Genomic DNA, 16,743 nt, shown 5'->3' on the forward strand with positions numbered 1-16,743 from the left:
GGTTAGAGCTGAAGTTCAGATGTCTACTGTAGAAACAAAGAACTGCAGATGCTGATTTATACCAAAGATAGACACAAAGTGCTGGAGGAACTCAGCAGGTCAGGCAGCATCTCTGTAGAAAAACAATGAGTAATCGCCCATCCTTTTTCTCCAGAGAATCTGCCAGACCCACTAAGTTACTCTAGCACTTTATATCTATCTTCATGATGTCTACTGTTACAAAGAGATGATGTTAAGCTGTCCCTAAGTCACAAAATGACATAGTTCTGGGAGGTGGTCAGAGCAATCCCTATAGAATATAAGAGATGAGTAATCTATTTTAGAATTCAATGTAATGTCTATTTCATTTCATATGGTCAGTGGCATCAGAATGGAATTGATGCTTGGGAATTCAACTGGAGTTAAGGTCTTCAACCTGTCTCTTACCTGTCAAGATTTATAATAATAGAAAAAGTGCTGTTTGTTTTACCAATTTTACACAGACAGCTGAGACAGCACAATTAAACCTTTAAATCCAAAGCAGCTATCTGGGAACCCCCTGTTCTTCTATAAAGGAAACGTACTGCATCATTACTGAGTTTTGACAGGGAGGTTGTAGGGATTGTTTCTCCTTGGAGGGGGTGTTTGGAAGTTAGTGTCACCATCCCTTAATAAGTGGCAAGCTATTCAGGTTTAGATTTAGGTTTAGGTTTATTATTGTCATGTGTACTGAGGTTCGGTGACAAAATAGTTTTGCTGCTATCCGTTCAAATCAATTAATACTAGACGTACCTGTAAATCAAGCTAATCTCAAGTACAATAGGTAGAGCAAAGGGGAAGATACAGAGTGCAGAATATTGCTTTTGGCATTGTATTGCACTAGTTCCATAGACAAAGCCCGCAATGGGGTAGAGGTGTATCAGTCAGTACCCCAGCTTATAGAAGAACTATTTTGAAGCCTGGTAAACGAGGTGAAGAAGCTGTTTCTGAGTCTGTTGGTGCATGCATTCAAACTTCTATACCTTCTGCCTTACGGGAGCGGGGAGAAGAAGGAGTGACTGGGCTTGGACAAGTCTGATTATCTTGATTGATTTACCGAGTCAGCATGATGTGTAGATAGAGTCAATGGCAGGAAGTCCGGTTTGTGTGGTGGAGTGGACAATGTCCACCACTCTCAGTAATTTCTTGCAGTCTTGGGCAGCGCTGTTCCCAAATCAAGCTGTAATACAACCAGACAGTATGCTTTCAGAACTGAGAGAACCAGAGGGCAATGAATCTTTGGCAGTGATTATGTTGGGGAAAAGTCGTTCACCAAGAAGAATCAATGAACTTTACCACATGGAACCTAAAATAATTCTTTTTCCCATGTATTTTCTTTCTGATTTTTCCAGGAAGATGATCTCCATGAGCTTGCATCTCGCCTCGATGGGGCTGAAACTGAGAGAGTGTCACTGGAGCATCAAGTATCAGATCTGCACACTCAGCTATTCCAAACTAAGTGTGAGAGCTATGGACTGAAAAAGCAATGCCTCGTGTCCAATTCACAATTAACCGCCAACAGAAGTGTAAGGATGTATGGAGGTCATCCATGCTACAGAAGCAGTTGGAACTAGCCTAGCTCAATAATGAGTGAATAGTGAGAACATGTATTAGAGAGTGCATTGAAAAGACGTTTCGACAGATACATGGATAAGAAAGTTTTAGAGGGATATGGACCAAACGTGGGACTAGTGTGAATGGGGCATCTTGGTCAGAATGGGCATTTGGGGCAAGGGGCCTGTGTGCCTACCGTACGACTCTATGATCCTATGACTCAACTAAAGTGCACAGAAATAACTTAGAATATTTGTTTGGCCCCGTTGACCTCCTGCTGAGAGGTCAGCGGTATTAGTAGCTTGGCAAGAGGTTTTATAACATTTTGTATTTACAGTGGTGTGGCAGCACCAACGCACGCTGTAATCGGGTAGTCTGTTACCCAGTCAAACGTTATTGTGTAACATTGCGCAGGTCTGTTTAGTTCCTTCATTCGAGGCCTCCTGACTTTCTTGCAGGATTTTCTTGCACGGACCAAGAGAATGGGTTGATAACAGGAAAAGCACCTAGTGGAAAGCCAGGAGCACCCAAGGTTTGTGGGGATGATATGCTAAGGTCACAGATTAATGGGGACAGGGATGTAAGGTGAGGGCTTTGCAGTGATTCTAGGCTGGTTCGATGCATTTTTATTGGTTACTTTCTGTTACTGAGACCCTGTGGCAGATCTCCTGGGTGATTACTGATGGTTCCCATTGGATGCCTCAGTGGGAATTCACTGAGCCAACCCTTTTGCATGCAAAAGAGGAGCTAGAAAAGAGTAGGAAAGTTGCCCAGAGTGGTTTGGATGGTCATCCCAGCACCCAAGAGGAATATATGAGTTGAAGCGAAAGGAGAGTAGGAAAGAAAGATGACAGGCAGGCAAAAGTTGTCAAGTGTTGTTGGAGAAGTAAGAGAGGATAGAGAGGATAGAGGTGTGTGAAACACAGGGCAATTCCTCCCCCTACTCACTACTCACCATAGCCTTGGCACTCCTGTGCCCACCTAAGTCGCCCAGTATGGACAGTGGTTCAGGTTACTCCATTCGCTCTCTTCCGCAAGGAGGAACGAAGCTTGTTAGTGACAATCTTGTGAAGTGTTTAGAGAATACACCAGACGTACAGAAATTGTGTGGATGATGTGGAAAATTGCAGCTCGATATCAGAGAATGTTTCCCCCGTAACACAGTGGCCACTAGTCATAACTGAAGCCAATGGGTTGTTGTTGTTGGTGGATGTGCAGCAAATAGTGAGCAAATAGAATGAAGGTGCATTTCTAATTGAATAGGGGGATGTACATGATCAGGGGACCAAGCGGCCTGCCTTCTTTGTATGTTTCACCATATACATTGTCTATTATAGTGGGCTCATTGGACTTCAAATGTGCACAGACTGATTGGTTTTCAATCAGTGCCCCGTCCTTCCATGAAGCTTGAGTGATGTTTTTGAAAAGTGTACTGGCACACTTACATAAAGAGTCTGTTCTACCCTGTTGTATTTAGTGTGATATTGACAGGTCTGATAAAAACCTAGTTATCAACTTGACATTCTGTTCAGTACATCAGTGATGATGCCTTTTGGTCACATCTGCATTCCCAGCTTCAGTCTTTCTTCCTTACTGTAAAACCTTGCAGCTTGTGATGTATCGCAAAGACCTGAGTAATCCAAAAGTGGTTTATGTTACCATGCGGCTTGATCCTTAATGCCGGTGTGGCTTTATGCATTTGCTGTTTGCAATCTGGTGACTTAGGAAGATGCTGAATTTATTCCTTTGAATTGTAGTGACACTCAGAAAATTGAGCTTCCACCCTTCTTGAGAGAAGTCAAGATCAAGTCTTCTATTAATCTCAAAATTGGGACAGATGTGAAATAAGTTATTGATCTGCCATCAGGTTTAGATGATCTTGTCAACACCTATCCAGGTCTGAATCCCATTTTTGCAGAAGACTTCTGCAATGGTAGATTATACAAATGGCTCCAGTCTTATTCCTTAGTTAAATTGGCAATACTTCTAACAATACCTAGACAGAGCAACTATTAAAATCAGCCAAACTACAAATCCCCTTTCTGATGGAAAGCCAATGGGTATTTCACTGAACATCTCTTCACAGTAACCATGGTGTCACTTTTGTTGTTTCAAAAACATGTGGAGACATGTACTTTCTTTTCACACAACAGATAAATGAAAGTCTTTTGTTGGAGACAGCAGGACTGAAACAAAGTTTCCAGGCTTTGGAAAAACAAATTCTGAACCTGCAGAGCGAAAAGACAATTTTATCCTCTCAAATGAAGACTCTGGAATCTGAACACCAGCAGATATTCAATGAAAAAGAGCTGCTGATGGAAACGATGGAAAGTATGAAATGTCACAAGTGCAGTGATTTCTTATCACCGAATGAAGCCGATGGCAGGTAATTTTGTTTGTGTTTTGTTGATTCACTAATGGTACCAAGAGTCAGAATAATCATTGAAGGGACTGGAATGATGGGAGTCATTTACAATTTACAGTTTATTGTCACGTGTACCGAGGTACAGTGAAAAGCCTTTGTTGTGTGCTATCCAGTCAGCAGAAAAACAATACATGATTACATTCGAGCCATTTACAGTGTATAGATACATGATAAGGGAATAACGTTTAGTGCAAGGTAAAGCCAGCAAAATCAAGGATAGTCTGAGGATCACCAACGAGGTAGATAGTAGTTCAAGACTGTCATTTTCCACAGACTTACTGGAAATAAAGCAATTATTTAACAAGTGGCTTTGAAATCAGAGTAATCAAGGTATTAATATTGAGCCTTTCATTGCCAAGTGGGAGTGGCGGCGCCTAACGGCAGCGGCTCGACTACAGTCGTCTGTCTTTTTTTTTTTTTTGTCTTGTTAAATGTATGTCTTTGAGTCAGTTTTTATTAATTTTTTTAGCTGTGTATATGTGGGGGGTGGTGGGGGGGGCTGTGGGGGAAACCGTTAATCTCTTCCCTGTGCGGGGACCCGACTATTCCCTGCCGGGTCTCGGATGTCGTTGGGCCTAACATCGTGGAGCCGGCGGTGACCTCCGGCCGGGACTAACCTGAGGGCTCCAGTTGCAGAGCCTGCGGAACTGACATCGCGGAGCTGGCCAACTTCGGAGCGGGAAGAGCTGTGGTGGCGTGCGGCTGCGACCCGACTTTTGGAGTTCGGAGGCACCGGCCGCAGACCCGGTGGACGGGAACATCGGGAGCTCGCAGGTCCCTGGTGGGAGACCGCTTTTCCGAGCTCCGCAACGGCGACTTCTCCCGCTGGAATCGCGGGTTTGAAGGACATGGAGCCGGGGCCTAACATCGCCCGGCGTGGCTTAAACGGCCTCAGGACTTACCATCGCCCGCCGGGGGCTTTAACATCAGAGCCCCAGTTCGCCTCGACACTGCAGTTGGTCTGCTGGACCACGGGAGAAGGAACAAAGGGAAGAGATAAAGACTTTGCCTTCCATCACAGTGAGGAGATGTTGGAGACTCACTGTGATGGATGTTTATGTAAACTATGTTAAGTGTGGGTCTTGGATTGTGTTTGTAATGTAAAAAAAACGTAGAAATGGAATTTCGTTCAAACCCAGGTTTGAATGACAATAAATAGCATTCTATTCTATTCTATTCTATTCATACAGTTCGCTATGCATCTGCCTTACTTCTACAATCTAATGACTTTGAAGAGAGGATAAACAAGAATGCCATGAGCAAGCTGTAATGCAACGAGATGTTTCCCGCAGTGTATGGATTGCAGAATACTAACAATACTGATGATTTTTCATATAATCACTATATTAGCTCTAGAGTGAAATAAGAAGTTGGCTGATGTCACTATTTTACAAATAGGAGACTTTTGCTTAGTTTCTTGTTGCTTAGAGTAGTATAAAATGGCAGATTTCATTAGCTCTGTTACCTGCCAGGTCAGGAGATGATTGAGCTCACACACTCCATCCTTGGACAGTGGCAGCAGTTGCACAGTGGGTTAGTGACACCGGATTTGGGAAACAGACTAAAACATGGAGCCACAAATGTACAGTGTATTTCATGCTGCCAATTAAGAATCAATTTCCAAACACAATGATGTCTTATTGTTTGTCTTATTTGAATTTGTTCTTACCATGTAAGTTGTGAAGAAACTTTCAGCACTATTGCCAAACGAAAAACATACGATACGATACGATACAATTTATTTGTCATTTGGACCCCTTGAGGTCCAAACGAAATGACGTTTCTGCAGCCATACATTACAAACAAATAGACCCAAGACACAACATAATTTACATAAACATCCATCACATTGCTGTGATGGAAGGCCAAAAAAACTTATCTCTCCACTGCACTCTCCCCCCCCGATGTCAGAGTCAAAGTCAAAGCCCCCGGCGGGCGATGGCGAATTGTCCCGCGGCCATTAAAGCCACGCCGGGTGATGCAAGGTCGCACACCGGGTTCTTGATGTTAGAGCCCCCGGCGTGCGCTCGCAGAGTCCCGCAGCCATTCCAAGCCGCGCGGGGCGATGATGTAAGGCCCCGCTCCAGGAGCTCTTCAACCCTGCAACTCGGGCGGGAGAAGTCGCCGTTGCGGGAGCCCTGAAAAGCGGTCTCCCTCCAGGGACCCGCGGGCTCCCGGTGCCGCCGTCCGCCAGACCCGCAGTTGCAGCCTCCGAATATCCGGGGGTCGGGCCTAAAGTAACATTGGCACGAATTACCAAATTACCAGCGAATAATAATCGGATTGTTCTAAGCGTGCCAGGATATCTCAATGTATATGACCAACAGGTGAAATGTTCCATCCATAGCCCTTGTCCAGCCCTTAATTAATTCTCAGTGATGACAATTAACAATTCAATCCATAGGGTGCCATCAAAAGACTGTGAGGAGATCCGCTCCAAGTCATGTCCGCAGTGTAAGTTTCATCCAAGGATACCCGAACGGACGAAGAAGAAGGAGCTGTTTATTTGTTGGGAGCAAGAGCAAGGTGGTAAGGAAGACCTGAGTGCTGTCGCCGACACCGACAAGGTCACTACAACAAAACTGCAGAAGTCTGACATAGAAACAGAGCAGCAACAGGAGGTAAGAGGAGGATAATCTTCGTAAAACTAAAGCAAATAAGGACCCTTATCAGAGCTCCAAACTAAATTGAATGCAAAAGAAGACATGTTCTTTCTGGTTTTCAATACTGCAGCAGGGGTTGAAACAAAAATATTAAACCTACATAGTTGCAGCCACCAGCAAGCCTGTCACATTTCAGCAAACACTGTTGTAGGGAAAAAATCTTTAGCAAATGCATGTGATTGAAAGATCATGGCACTTGCGTTATTCATAGACCAAAAATGTTTTGTTGTTATATACAATTATATTCATACGGTAAAGTACCATCATACATGATAAGTCCAAAAACTGTATGTTAGCAATACAGAAAGCAGAATCACCAAGGATGCTTGGTCAGCACAGTAAATATACATTTAGTCAGTAATTGTGCACCATTCATAGATTTTCATGCAAGGTTATATATTATCAATGCAACCCTTTTACGGAATCAATGCCTGTTCATAATTCTCAATATATTTATACTCTTTAAAGCATCATTTAGACACTGGGAAGTCATTTTCAGACTTAGTGGGGACAGGAAGCTTTCACCAATTTTGTCAACCACCCATTATATAATCTGCTTATTTTACATTTCTACGGAAATAAGATGTTTGTTAGTAGGGGCTGTCATGGCAGAGAACTGAAATCTAAACATTACACAGACCTGTTGGAGAGGTATTGACATGGTGAGCTGCTGTACCTGCCCACTACTGTATTCATCCACTGACTGTATTCCAAATCCAGGGCATTTTCAGGTGCAGAAAACAACAGCTCCTGTCTGATGAACGGGGGAATTTCAAACTAATAGAGGGAGGGCAATACACAAAATTGACCAAAGATATAAATGATCTTGTCGTCATCCTAAAAATCTGGATTATTATTATTTTAAATGCTGTTTCAGCCTGATTAAGATCCAAAACGTCCCCTTTGTCAAGCCAGCAATAGTTGGGTCTATTGACTGGAGGTCCCTTGCTCTGGGGAAGATGATAGTGCATCTGACCCTTTGACTGAGCCCCTGAAATCCTCAGTGCCAGTGCTCATAGTCACATAATCCTGGGATGGAGAGCAGCTATTCTCTCCCCCCCCCGCCCCCCAACACTCCCTCCCCCCTCGCCCCACCTCCATGCCGTTCATCCCAAGGGGCAGTGCTGCACAGGACCTGTGATGGGTTTTAGTGGCAGTAGTTTGAGACTCTATTCCAAAACCTCCCGGCAGTCCATTGACATTTTGCTTATGTCAGAAGCCTATTCAACTATTTTTAAATATCTCTGATAACTAATTCAAATAGGCTTGAATAATTATCAATTATTTGAAAAATTGTTAACTTAAATTTACCAGAAATGAATCAAAATCATTATAATAAAGAAAAACAAACAAGCCATTTCCCGACACATACCTTTTCTTTTAATGTCGGTGACTCCATTCAAATGAATGAATGAAGGCAGAGATAGACAAATTCTTGACTAGAATGGGTGTCAAGTGTTATGGGGTGAAGGCAGGAAAATGGGATTAGGAAGCAGAGATCAGCCATGATTGAATGGCGGTTTAGACTCGATGGGCCTATTTCTACTCCTACAACTTGTGAACTTGTGAATGGGGTTACATAACTTCCACCAGCCAAGCTCGTGTAAAGTTGAAGGGCCAGATGCGAAGTGCATCCTGTCCCTCAGTTTGGTACATTTCTGTTTTGCCGCTGGACTTGGTGGTGAGCACAGTGATGGAGCAGGAGATCATGCGTTGGTATCTGACCACTGTGTTCCAATGAGAAGGCGTAGGAATGAATGCAGAGCTATTTTGCGAGGAGCATGTCACTGGCAGCTCTCTGTGGAACTGCTGGCCGGAGACGAGTATGTGAGGGTCCACTGTGCCGATATTATACATATTCTTTGCATGCATGGTCACTTATTACCCCAGTCAATTGTTCTCACTTATCACATTTTACTTCTTTCTGAAGACAGTCACAATGCTCAGACTAGATCCACAAGAAAATGGAAAAGCACAGAAAGAATCAAGATATTCAGAGGAAGGGTAAATTGAATACTTTTTATTTCCTTTCAACATTGTTCAAGAGTAAAATAAAACTAAGTCAAATCCCGGCTCATGAAGAACTGACTGATTGCGACTTGTGATAGTGATGGATAATTCAGGTAAAAAATCTCAAATTATGTTTTAGAAAGAACTGCAGATGCTGGAAAAATTGAAGGTGGACAAAATTGCTGGAAGAACTCAGCGGGTGAAGCAAAGGAATAGGCGACGTTTCGGGTCGAGACCTTTCTTCAGACTGATGTCGGGGGGGGCGGGGAAGAGGCGGAGACAGTAGGCTTATGGGAGAGCTGGAAATGGGATGGGAAGGAGGGAGAAAGCAAGGACTATCTGAAATTGGAGAAGTCAATGTTTATACCGCTGGGGTGTAAACTACCTAAGCAAAATATGAGGTGCAGTTCCTCCAATTTGTGCTGGGCCTCACTCTGGCAATGGAAGAGGCCCAGGACAGAAAGTTCAGATTAGTAATGGGAGGGGGAGTTGAAGTGCTGAGCCACTGGGACATCAGGTTGGTTAGTGCGAACTGAGTGGAGGTGTTGGGTGTTTTTCCAGGTGAGGCAGAGATTCACCTGCACCTCCTCCAACCTCATCTATTGCATTCGCTGTTCCATGTGTCAAATTCCCTACATCGGCGAGACCAAGAGCAGGCTTGGTGATCGCTTCTCCCAACACCTCCGCTCAGTCCTTGCTTTCTCCCTCCTTCCCCTCCCCCTTCCGCCTCTTCCTTTCTTTTTCCCACTCCCCCCGACATCAGTCTGAAGAAGGGTCTCCACCCGAAACTTCGCCTATTCCTTCTCTCCATAGATGCTGCCTCACCCGCTGAGTTCCTCCAGCATTTTTGTCTACCTTCAAATTATGTTTTGTTGATTTCTGGGATGACAAGATCAGAACTTATTACCCATCCCATCCTTTCTTGAGAAGTGGGTGGTATTGAAATGGCTTCCTGGCCACCACAGATGGAGTTAAAATTCATCTGTCTCAGAGTGAGACTGAAAGGTGCACATGTCAAATCAGATAACGATGGGTGTTTCTGTCACTAAACAATATTGGAGAACCAGTTGGGAATATTTCTTATGATGTGGAACTGGTCTTTTTTATTTTTCAGTTTGCTTTAACTGAAGTCAGATTCTTAAAAAAAAACACTGGGGCATGCGGACTCACATTCAGACTAAAATTCGCATTTATTTATGTTGGCATGCAGAAATGCCAAGAGAGTCAAGAGTGTTTAATTGTCAGATGTAGCGGCAACAACAAAACAACAAAACAATTCATTCCTTACTTGCTACAGCTTTACAAGCCCATTAATACAAAACACACCAATAAATGTACAATAATCAATGATACAATAAATTAATAATCAATAATCCTAGGTAATGATGAGTCAGAGTATAAGAAGGATATATATATATTATTTTTATTTATTTTTTAATATTTTTATTAGAAGCAATGTACAATAATATAAAACATGAATAGCATAATACATTTCATGTACAACTTCTTGTTTTAAATTTAGTAGTAAAAAAAAGTAACAAAAGCAAGAAAAAGAGAGAAGGAGAATATTAAATAAAGTAGTGATATTGATAGTTCATGAAAAAATATAGAGAGAGAGCCCATAGAGCTATAAAGCCCGAGAAAGAAAACAAAAGGGAGAGATGAAACAAAGAAAAAACAAAACAAAGGATAGAGAAGAGAAAAGAAAGAGAAATTAAAAGGGATATACCTGCTTTGTATCTTTACACACTCCTCACCCAGTTCTGAAAGTTAATTCCTAAGGTTGTGTTGCACCATATGCTTGTAATAAGTCGATAAAGGGAGACCAAATCTTTAAGAATTGGATATTGATCATCTGATTGAATGGTGCCAGACTGACGTTGAACCCTGCTCTCAACGTCAGTAAAACCAAGGAACTGATTATTGACTGTAGACGAGGAAGGCCAAGGATCCACAAACCTGTCATCATAGACAGGTCATTGACGAAGAGTCAACAACTTAAAGTTCGTGGGCGAACATATCACTGAAGATCTGTCCTCGACCCACCACATTGATGCAATCGTAAAGACACCCCATCAATGCCATTACTTCCTCAGAAGATTGAGGATATTTGGTATGTTAACAAATACTCCCTTGAACTTCGACAGGTGTACTGTAGAGAGCCCAGTCTGAAGAAGGGTTTCGCCCCAAAACGTTACCTATCTCCTTCGCTCCATAGATGCTGCTGCACCCGCTGAGTTTCTCCAGCATTTTTGTGTACCTTTGATTTTCCAGCATCTGCAGTTCCTTCTTGAATACTGTAGAAAGCAACTGGTTTGGCAACTCGGACACCCAGGAATGAAGAAGATTACAGAAGTGATGAACACTACCCTGTCCATCACATGTACTGACCTCCCCACCATCTAAGAGATCTATGTGGGAGGCACTGTCTCAAAAAGGCAGCCAGCATTATCATGAATCCACACCAATCTGGCCATGCTTTCATTTCACTTTTGCCAGCGGGAAGAAGGTATAGGAGACTGAAAACTACAAAATGTCCAGGATCAGGAAAAACTTTCCTACCACCTTCAGGCTAATGAACACTACAAACTCCAACTAAACTATGAACTGCCTTGATTGCACTGGGAACTTTGGGCTTTGTTTTGTTTTTGAACTATATTGTTGTTTTTTAACTTTTTTTTGTTTATTATGGTATCCAATGAGTACTATGTTTACATACCTGTTGTGCTGCTGCCAGTTAGAATTTTATTGTTCTGCTTTGGGACATATGACAATAAAACACTCTTGACACCTGTAAGCTCTCAACCATGCACCTGTGGAAGTTTGATTTAGAGTATTCGGTGACGTGCTGAATGTGTCCTTTTGGAAATAGCTTAGAAGTGATGAAGCATACAGTTATGTTGAAATTGATCCAGTTCTTTTGAAGGCAATAGATGGATTTCCACTCTCTCATTTTATTTACCTTCACTGTTATTGAATGGAAGGTTGGTCAAAGACTCCCTGGGTGCCAACATGTGACCAAGACTGAGACAGAGATGCATTTTTCTGGTGAAAGGGTAGTGTTTGCTTCTCTGTACAACAGTGGTAGATACAGTGCTTCTTGGGATTTAACTCACCTACATCATTACTTGAAACACTAACATTTGCTTACTAAAGTTTTTTTTTGTTCTATTAATGAAATGCACTCTTAAAAAAATAGGTTACAGCTGCCAAATGGAGATCTCATCAAAACTCAGCGCAACATAAACCTGCAATTTGAAAAGCTGTTGGAGAAAATAGAAGGTATGATTCACCAACTGTTACAAATATTTAATAAGAAGGAACTGCAAATGCTGGTTTATACCAAAGAGAGGCACAAGGCATTAGAGTAACTCAGTGAGTCAGGCGGCAACATCTTTGGAGAAAGTGGATAGGTGACGTTTCGGTTTGGGACCCTTCTTCCGGTCTGAAGAAGGGTCCGACCCGAAACGTCAGCTGTACATTTTCTCCAGAGATGCTGCCTGACCCGCTGAGTCAGTCTAGAACTTTGTGCCTATCTTTGTTCTGAATATTTGTTCAGTTTTATGAAGTAGATTTAATGAATGAAATGTGCACAAGTAATTTGGATGCCTGCTTTGTCTATCCCATCTGATTGTTCAAGAAAATAATTCATAAAGCAACGAGGTTGAACTATGGTTACACAAGAGACTACAGATGCTGGAGTCTTGAGCAAAACACAAAGTGCTAAAGGAACAGGCAGCATCTGCGGAGGGAAGTGGACAGACAAGTCTGCAGAAAGATCCCAACCTGAAATATCGTCTATCCCTTGCCAGTTGCTGCCTGACTCACTGAGCTCCTCCTTGTTTTTTGTCTAAGAATACAGAAACTACAGCTTCTTGTATCTCAAGTTTTCATAGGTTCAGCTATCGCCAAGTCATAGAATCTAACAGCGTGGAAAGAAGCCCTTCGGCCCAACTACCCCACATTGGCCAACATGCCCCATTTACTGTAGTCTCACCTGCCCGCACTTGAAACATAACCCTCAAAACCCATCCTAACCTTGTACCTATCCAAATATCTCTTAAATGTAATGATAGTACCCACCTCAACTACCTCCTCTGGCAACTCGTTACACCCTTTGTGTAAAACAGGAAGTTTTAACAATGCTGTGATGTTTCCTATATTTAAAATGTTGCATTAAAAATGTTGCTGTTATAGCCCAGTCTTTCAAACCTAGGCCACGATAATGAATCCTTTACGATCATAATACAGTATCAAATCTTTCTCGCTTTCTAATTGATGGAATGGATTTGCCACATCAATATTGCAGTAATGAGATATTTCATTAACACCGCTGGAACAGTGGTCTATTCAAAATAAATATTGAGTTGGTTTTATGTTTCTAGGTTTGGTGAAACTAAATTTGAAACTGGAGAATGAGAGAGACCAGGTATTATGCCAGCTTGGAATGCAGACAGCTGAAACAAAGGTGAGATGACACATTGGACATAAAGTCCGACTCGGCAGTAGGGAGTTAGTCAAGGCATGCTGGCTATCTTGGAACATCTTGGGTTGGCACAATGGCACTGCAGTAGAGTTGCTGTCTTACAGCACCAGAGACCCGGGGTCGATCTCGACTATGGGTGCTGTCTGTATGGGGTTTTTGTGTTCTCCCTGTGAATATGTGGGTTTTCTCAGAGTGCTCCGGTTTCCTCCCACACTCCAAAGACGTACAGGTTTGTAAGTTAATTGGCTTTGGTAAAATTGTAAAATTGTCCCACGTGTATAGGATTGTGTTAGTGTACGGGGTTTCGCTGGTCGGCACAGACTCGGTGGGTCGTATGGCCCATGTCCACGCTGTATCTCTAAAGTCTAAAATAAATCTCCATGGAACACGTCAAAGATGGGGATGTGTCACCATGGATTAATCTGAGCTGCAGAGAAGCTTGACCATCAAGATAATACAGCAGCCCCAAAATTAGTAAGCTAGTTTATTATTTTAATATCCTTATTTAATGAAGGCTCAAGTAATTCTATCAAGTACAGTTAAATGTGGGAGTGGTTAAGTTGCTGAACTGGTATCCATTGGCTTTGATTAGTTAACCTGGGGATGGGACTTCATATCTCACCATGGCATGTGAGTGATTTAGATTTAAATAATTTTAAAATACTGCACTTAAATGCTATTTTCAGTAGTGGTGGATTTGGAATTATCATATTATCATAAAAAACATCTGGTTCATTAGATCTTTTTGGAAAGGAAATCTGCCATCGTTACCCAGTCTAGTTTATATGTAACCACAGGCCCACACCTACGTACCTAGTTTACTCTTATGCTTTGATGTGGCTCAGCATGCCTGGCCTAATCATTAAACCAGTTAAGCCACATTCTGTGAAGAAACAAAAAATCCTTCTTCTACTTCTTTTTTCTCTGAAACGTTGGATTGAGGGGAGACTTGACAAGTATATAAAATCATGAGAGGCATACGTTGAAGAGACGGTCAGAACCTTTTTCCCAGGGTAGAAATTTCCAACATGTGAGGGCATAGCTATAAGGTGAGAGGAAGTTTAATGGAGTTGTGGGGGACAAGTTTTTATCACAGAGAGTGGTGGGGGCCTAGAACGCACTACCAGGGGTGGTGGTGGAGGCAAAGATGATAGTGGTGTTTAAGATGCTTTTAGATAGGCACATGGAAGTGCAGGGAATAGAGGGCTATGGATCATGTACAGGCAGATGAGATCAGTTTTATCTTGGAATCATGTTTGGCACAAACATTGTGGGCCGAAGGGGAAGGGGCCTGTTCCTGTGCTGTCTATGTTCTATGTAACTGAAATGGCCTGGTCAAACAAAGTGCAAAAAATATGTCCCAAAAAATTAGAGTTGAAAATAAGAGTAAAAAATATATACATCTCGATATAATATGTTTAAATGTCACATGTTAGATTTTATTTTTTATGTATGTGTAGGGCCTTGAACTATCCAGTGAACAGAACAGAAAACAACTTCTACATCTTCTGAGAAAGAATATTGATCTCAGGCACGAGAACCAAATAAAGGTCAACCAGGTATGAGTGTCAATTGCTGCCGAGTGTTGGGTTAGTATGGCATCGCCGACATGTAAAGCAAATAATTGGGCTTAGCGGGCTTTAGTGTGAGATGTTCTTCTCGGTTTCAGTCACAAATCAAGCATTTTAATAAAAGGATGTACCTTTAAAAAGGAGATGAGGAGGAATTACATTAGTCAGAGGATGGTGAATCTGCAGAATTCATTGCCACAGATGACTGTGGAGGCCGTCATTGGGTATTGTTAAGGTAGAGATTGACAAATTCTTGATTAGCAAAGGTGGCAAGGGTTATAGGGAGAAGGCAGGAGAATGGGGTTGAGAGGGAAAGATAGATCAGCCATTATTGAATGGCAAAGCAGACTTGATGGGCTAATTCTACTCCTATGACTTATCAACATATGAACTTATTTTGGAAGATCTCACTTTGTCTTTCGTTCAAAGAGAACATGCATATAACACAAAGTGCTGGAGTAACTTAGAGGGTCAGGCAGCATCTCTGTAGCATAGGTGATGTTTCGGATCGGGACCATTCTTCAGTCACCTATCCATGTCCTCCAGAGATGTCACGCTGAGTTACTCCAGCATTTTGTGTCTGTCTTTGGTCCCATTGCTTATACTCAATTTGGCAAGGGATCGGGGATTGGCAGTTTATCAAGTTGGGGAGAGGAAGGGAATATTAAGAGACAGGTGGTACCACAGGGGTGGATTACAAGGGACTGGAAGTGGGACTGGAATGCCAAATGGAATATTAAATAATGCGACTGCAGGATCAGAGGTGCCGATCAGGGATTTGGTATTGGGTTGTAAATTATGGACAATGTGTAATAGAACGATATTAGTTAATTTAGTGTTTAGCGGTAGGAGGTGCATGCCAAATAATGAAGAATGGGTGGCATCCTAGTCCAAAGCTGTGCTAGTAAAACTTTAGCTAGACACAAAATGCTGGAGTAGCTCAGTGGGACAGGGTGACGTTTCGAGTCAAGACCCTTCTTCATACTGTTGTTGTCCCATCAGTGCCAAAGAGCAGACAACATGGTCCAGGTTTACTGACAACCCCCATGAGGAGTGTTGAAGGTGGAACAACATCATCACATGCAGATTTTTGAATGCAAGGCTGACTTTCTTTGCAAGTCAATTTGGAAATGGTCATTTTTGTGATTCATAAATATCAAAATTGACTTTTAGTTGCATGAAGTTGCAAAGGCTGATTATGCAATTGAATTTTAAGTCAAAGCTGGAAAGCTGTCAGACAGTGGCATAGGTTCTCCATAAAGGAATTGAAGCTGATGTTGCAATGATGGAGAAACTGCCTAATTGTGAGGCTTCTTTAGCAGTCTGAAGTTGCCGGTGAGGCCTGGTGTGAGGCAGCAGTCCAGAGGAGGCTCCGATAACTTTAATTACCCTGCCATGCCCACTATCTTCATCTCCCAGGTGCAATCAATCTCTTCCCAGACCAGTGCTGGTTCTGTAACTGTCCCAGCACTGAGGACCCATGTCGTCATGGGACGACAGATGGCACAATGGGCTAAGTGTTCGGCTGGCAACCGGAAGGTAGCCGGTTCGAATCCCGCTTGGAGTGCATACTGTCGTTGTGTCCTTGGGCAAGACACTTCACCCACCTTTGCCTGTGTGTGAATGTGTGTGAATGTGTGTGAGTGATTGGTGGTGGTCGGAGGGGCCGTAGGCGCAGATTGGCAGCCACGCTTCCGTCAGTCTGCCCCAGGGCAGCTGTGGCTACAGAAGTAGCTTACCGCCACCGAGTGTGACTGAGGAGTGAATGAATAATGCGATGTAAAGCGCCTTGAGTATTAGAAAGGTGCTATATAAATCCCATCCATTATTATTATTATTATTTTGCTTCATGTTTAGTTTAGTTCAGAGATACAGCATAGAACCAGGCCCTTCTGCGCCAACCAGCGATGCCCATACACTAGCACGATGTGTATCCCCCCCATCCCAAGGACGTGCAGGTTTGTAGGTTAGTTGGCCTCTGTAAATTGCCCCTGAACTGTAAGGAGTGGATGAGAC

General features: G+C 42.7%; 1 protein-coding gene across 1 annotated transcript in view; it reads left to right on the forward strand.

The window, feature by feature from the left end:
- Positions 1-16,743, forward strand: part of LOC116978206 — a 32,030-nt gene that overhangs the window by 2,115 nt on the left and 13,172 nt on the right. Inside the window, exons 3-9 of the mRNA XM_033029224.1 lie at positions 1,371-1,544; positions 3,726-3,958; positions 6,402-6,618; positions 8,591-8,664; positions 11,870-11,952; positions 13,056-13,138; positions 14,617-14,715. Coding sequence (XP_032885115.1) covers positions 1,371-1,544; positions 3,726-3,958; positions 6,402-6,618; positions 8,591-8,664; positions 11,870-11,952; positions 13,056-13,138; positions 14,617-14,715 — 963 coding nt within the window. The remainder of the gene's footprint in view (positions 1-1,370; positions 1,545-3,725; positions 3,959-6,401; positions 6,619-8,590; positions 8,665-11,869; positions 11,953-13,055; positions 13,139-14,616; positions 14,716-16,743) is intronic.

The sequence above is a fragment of the Amblyraja radiata genome, chromosome 1 (genome assembly GCF_010909765.2).
Source record: "Amblyraja radiata isolate CabotCenter1 chromosome 1, sAmbRad1.1.pri, whole genome shotgun sequence".
NCBI lineage: Eukaryota > Metazoa > Chordata > Chondrichthyes > Rajiformes > Rajidae > Amblyraja > Amblyraja radiata.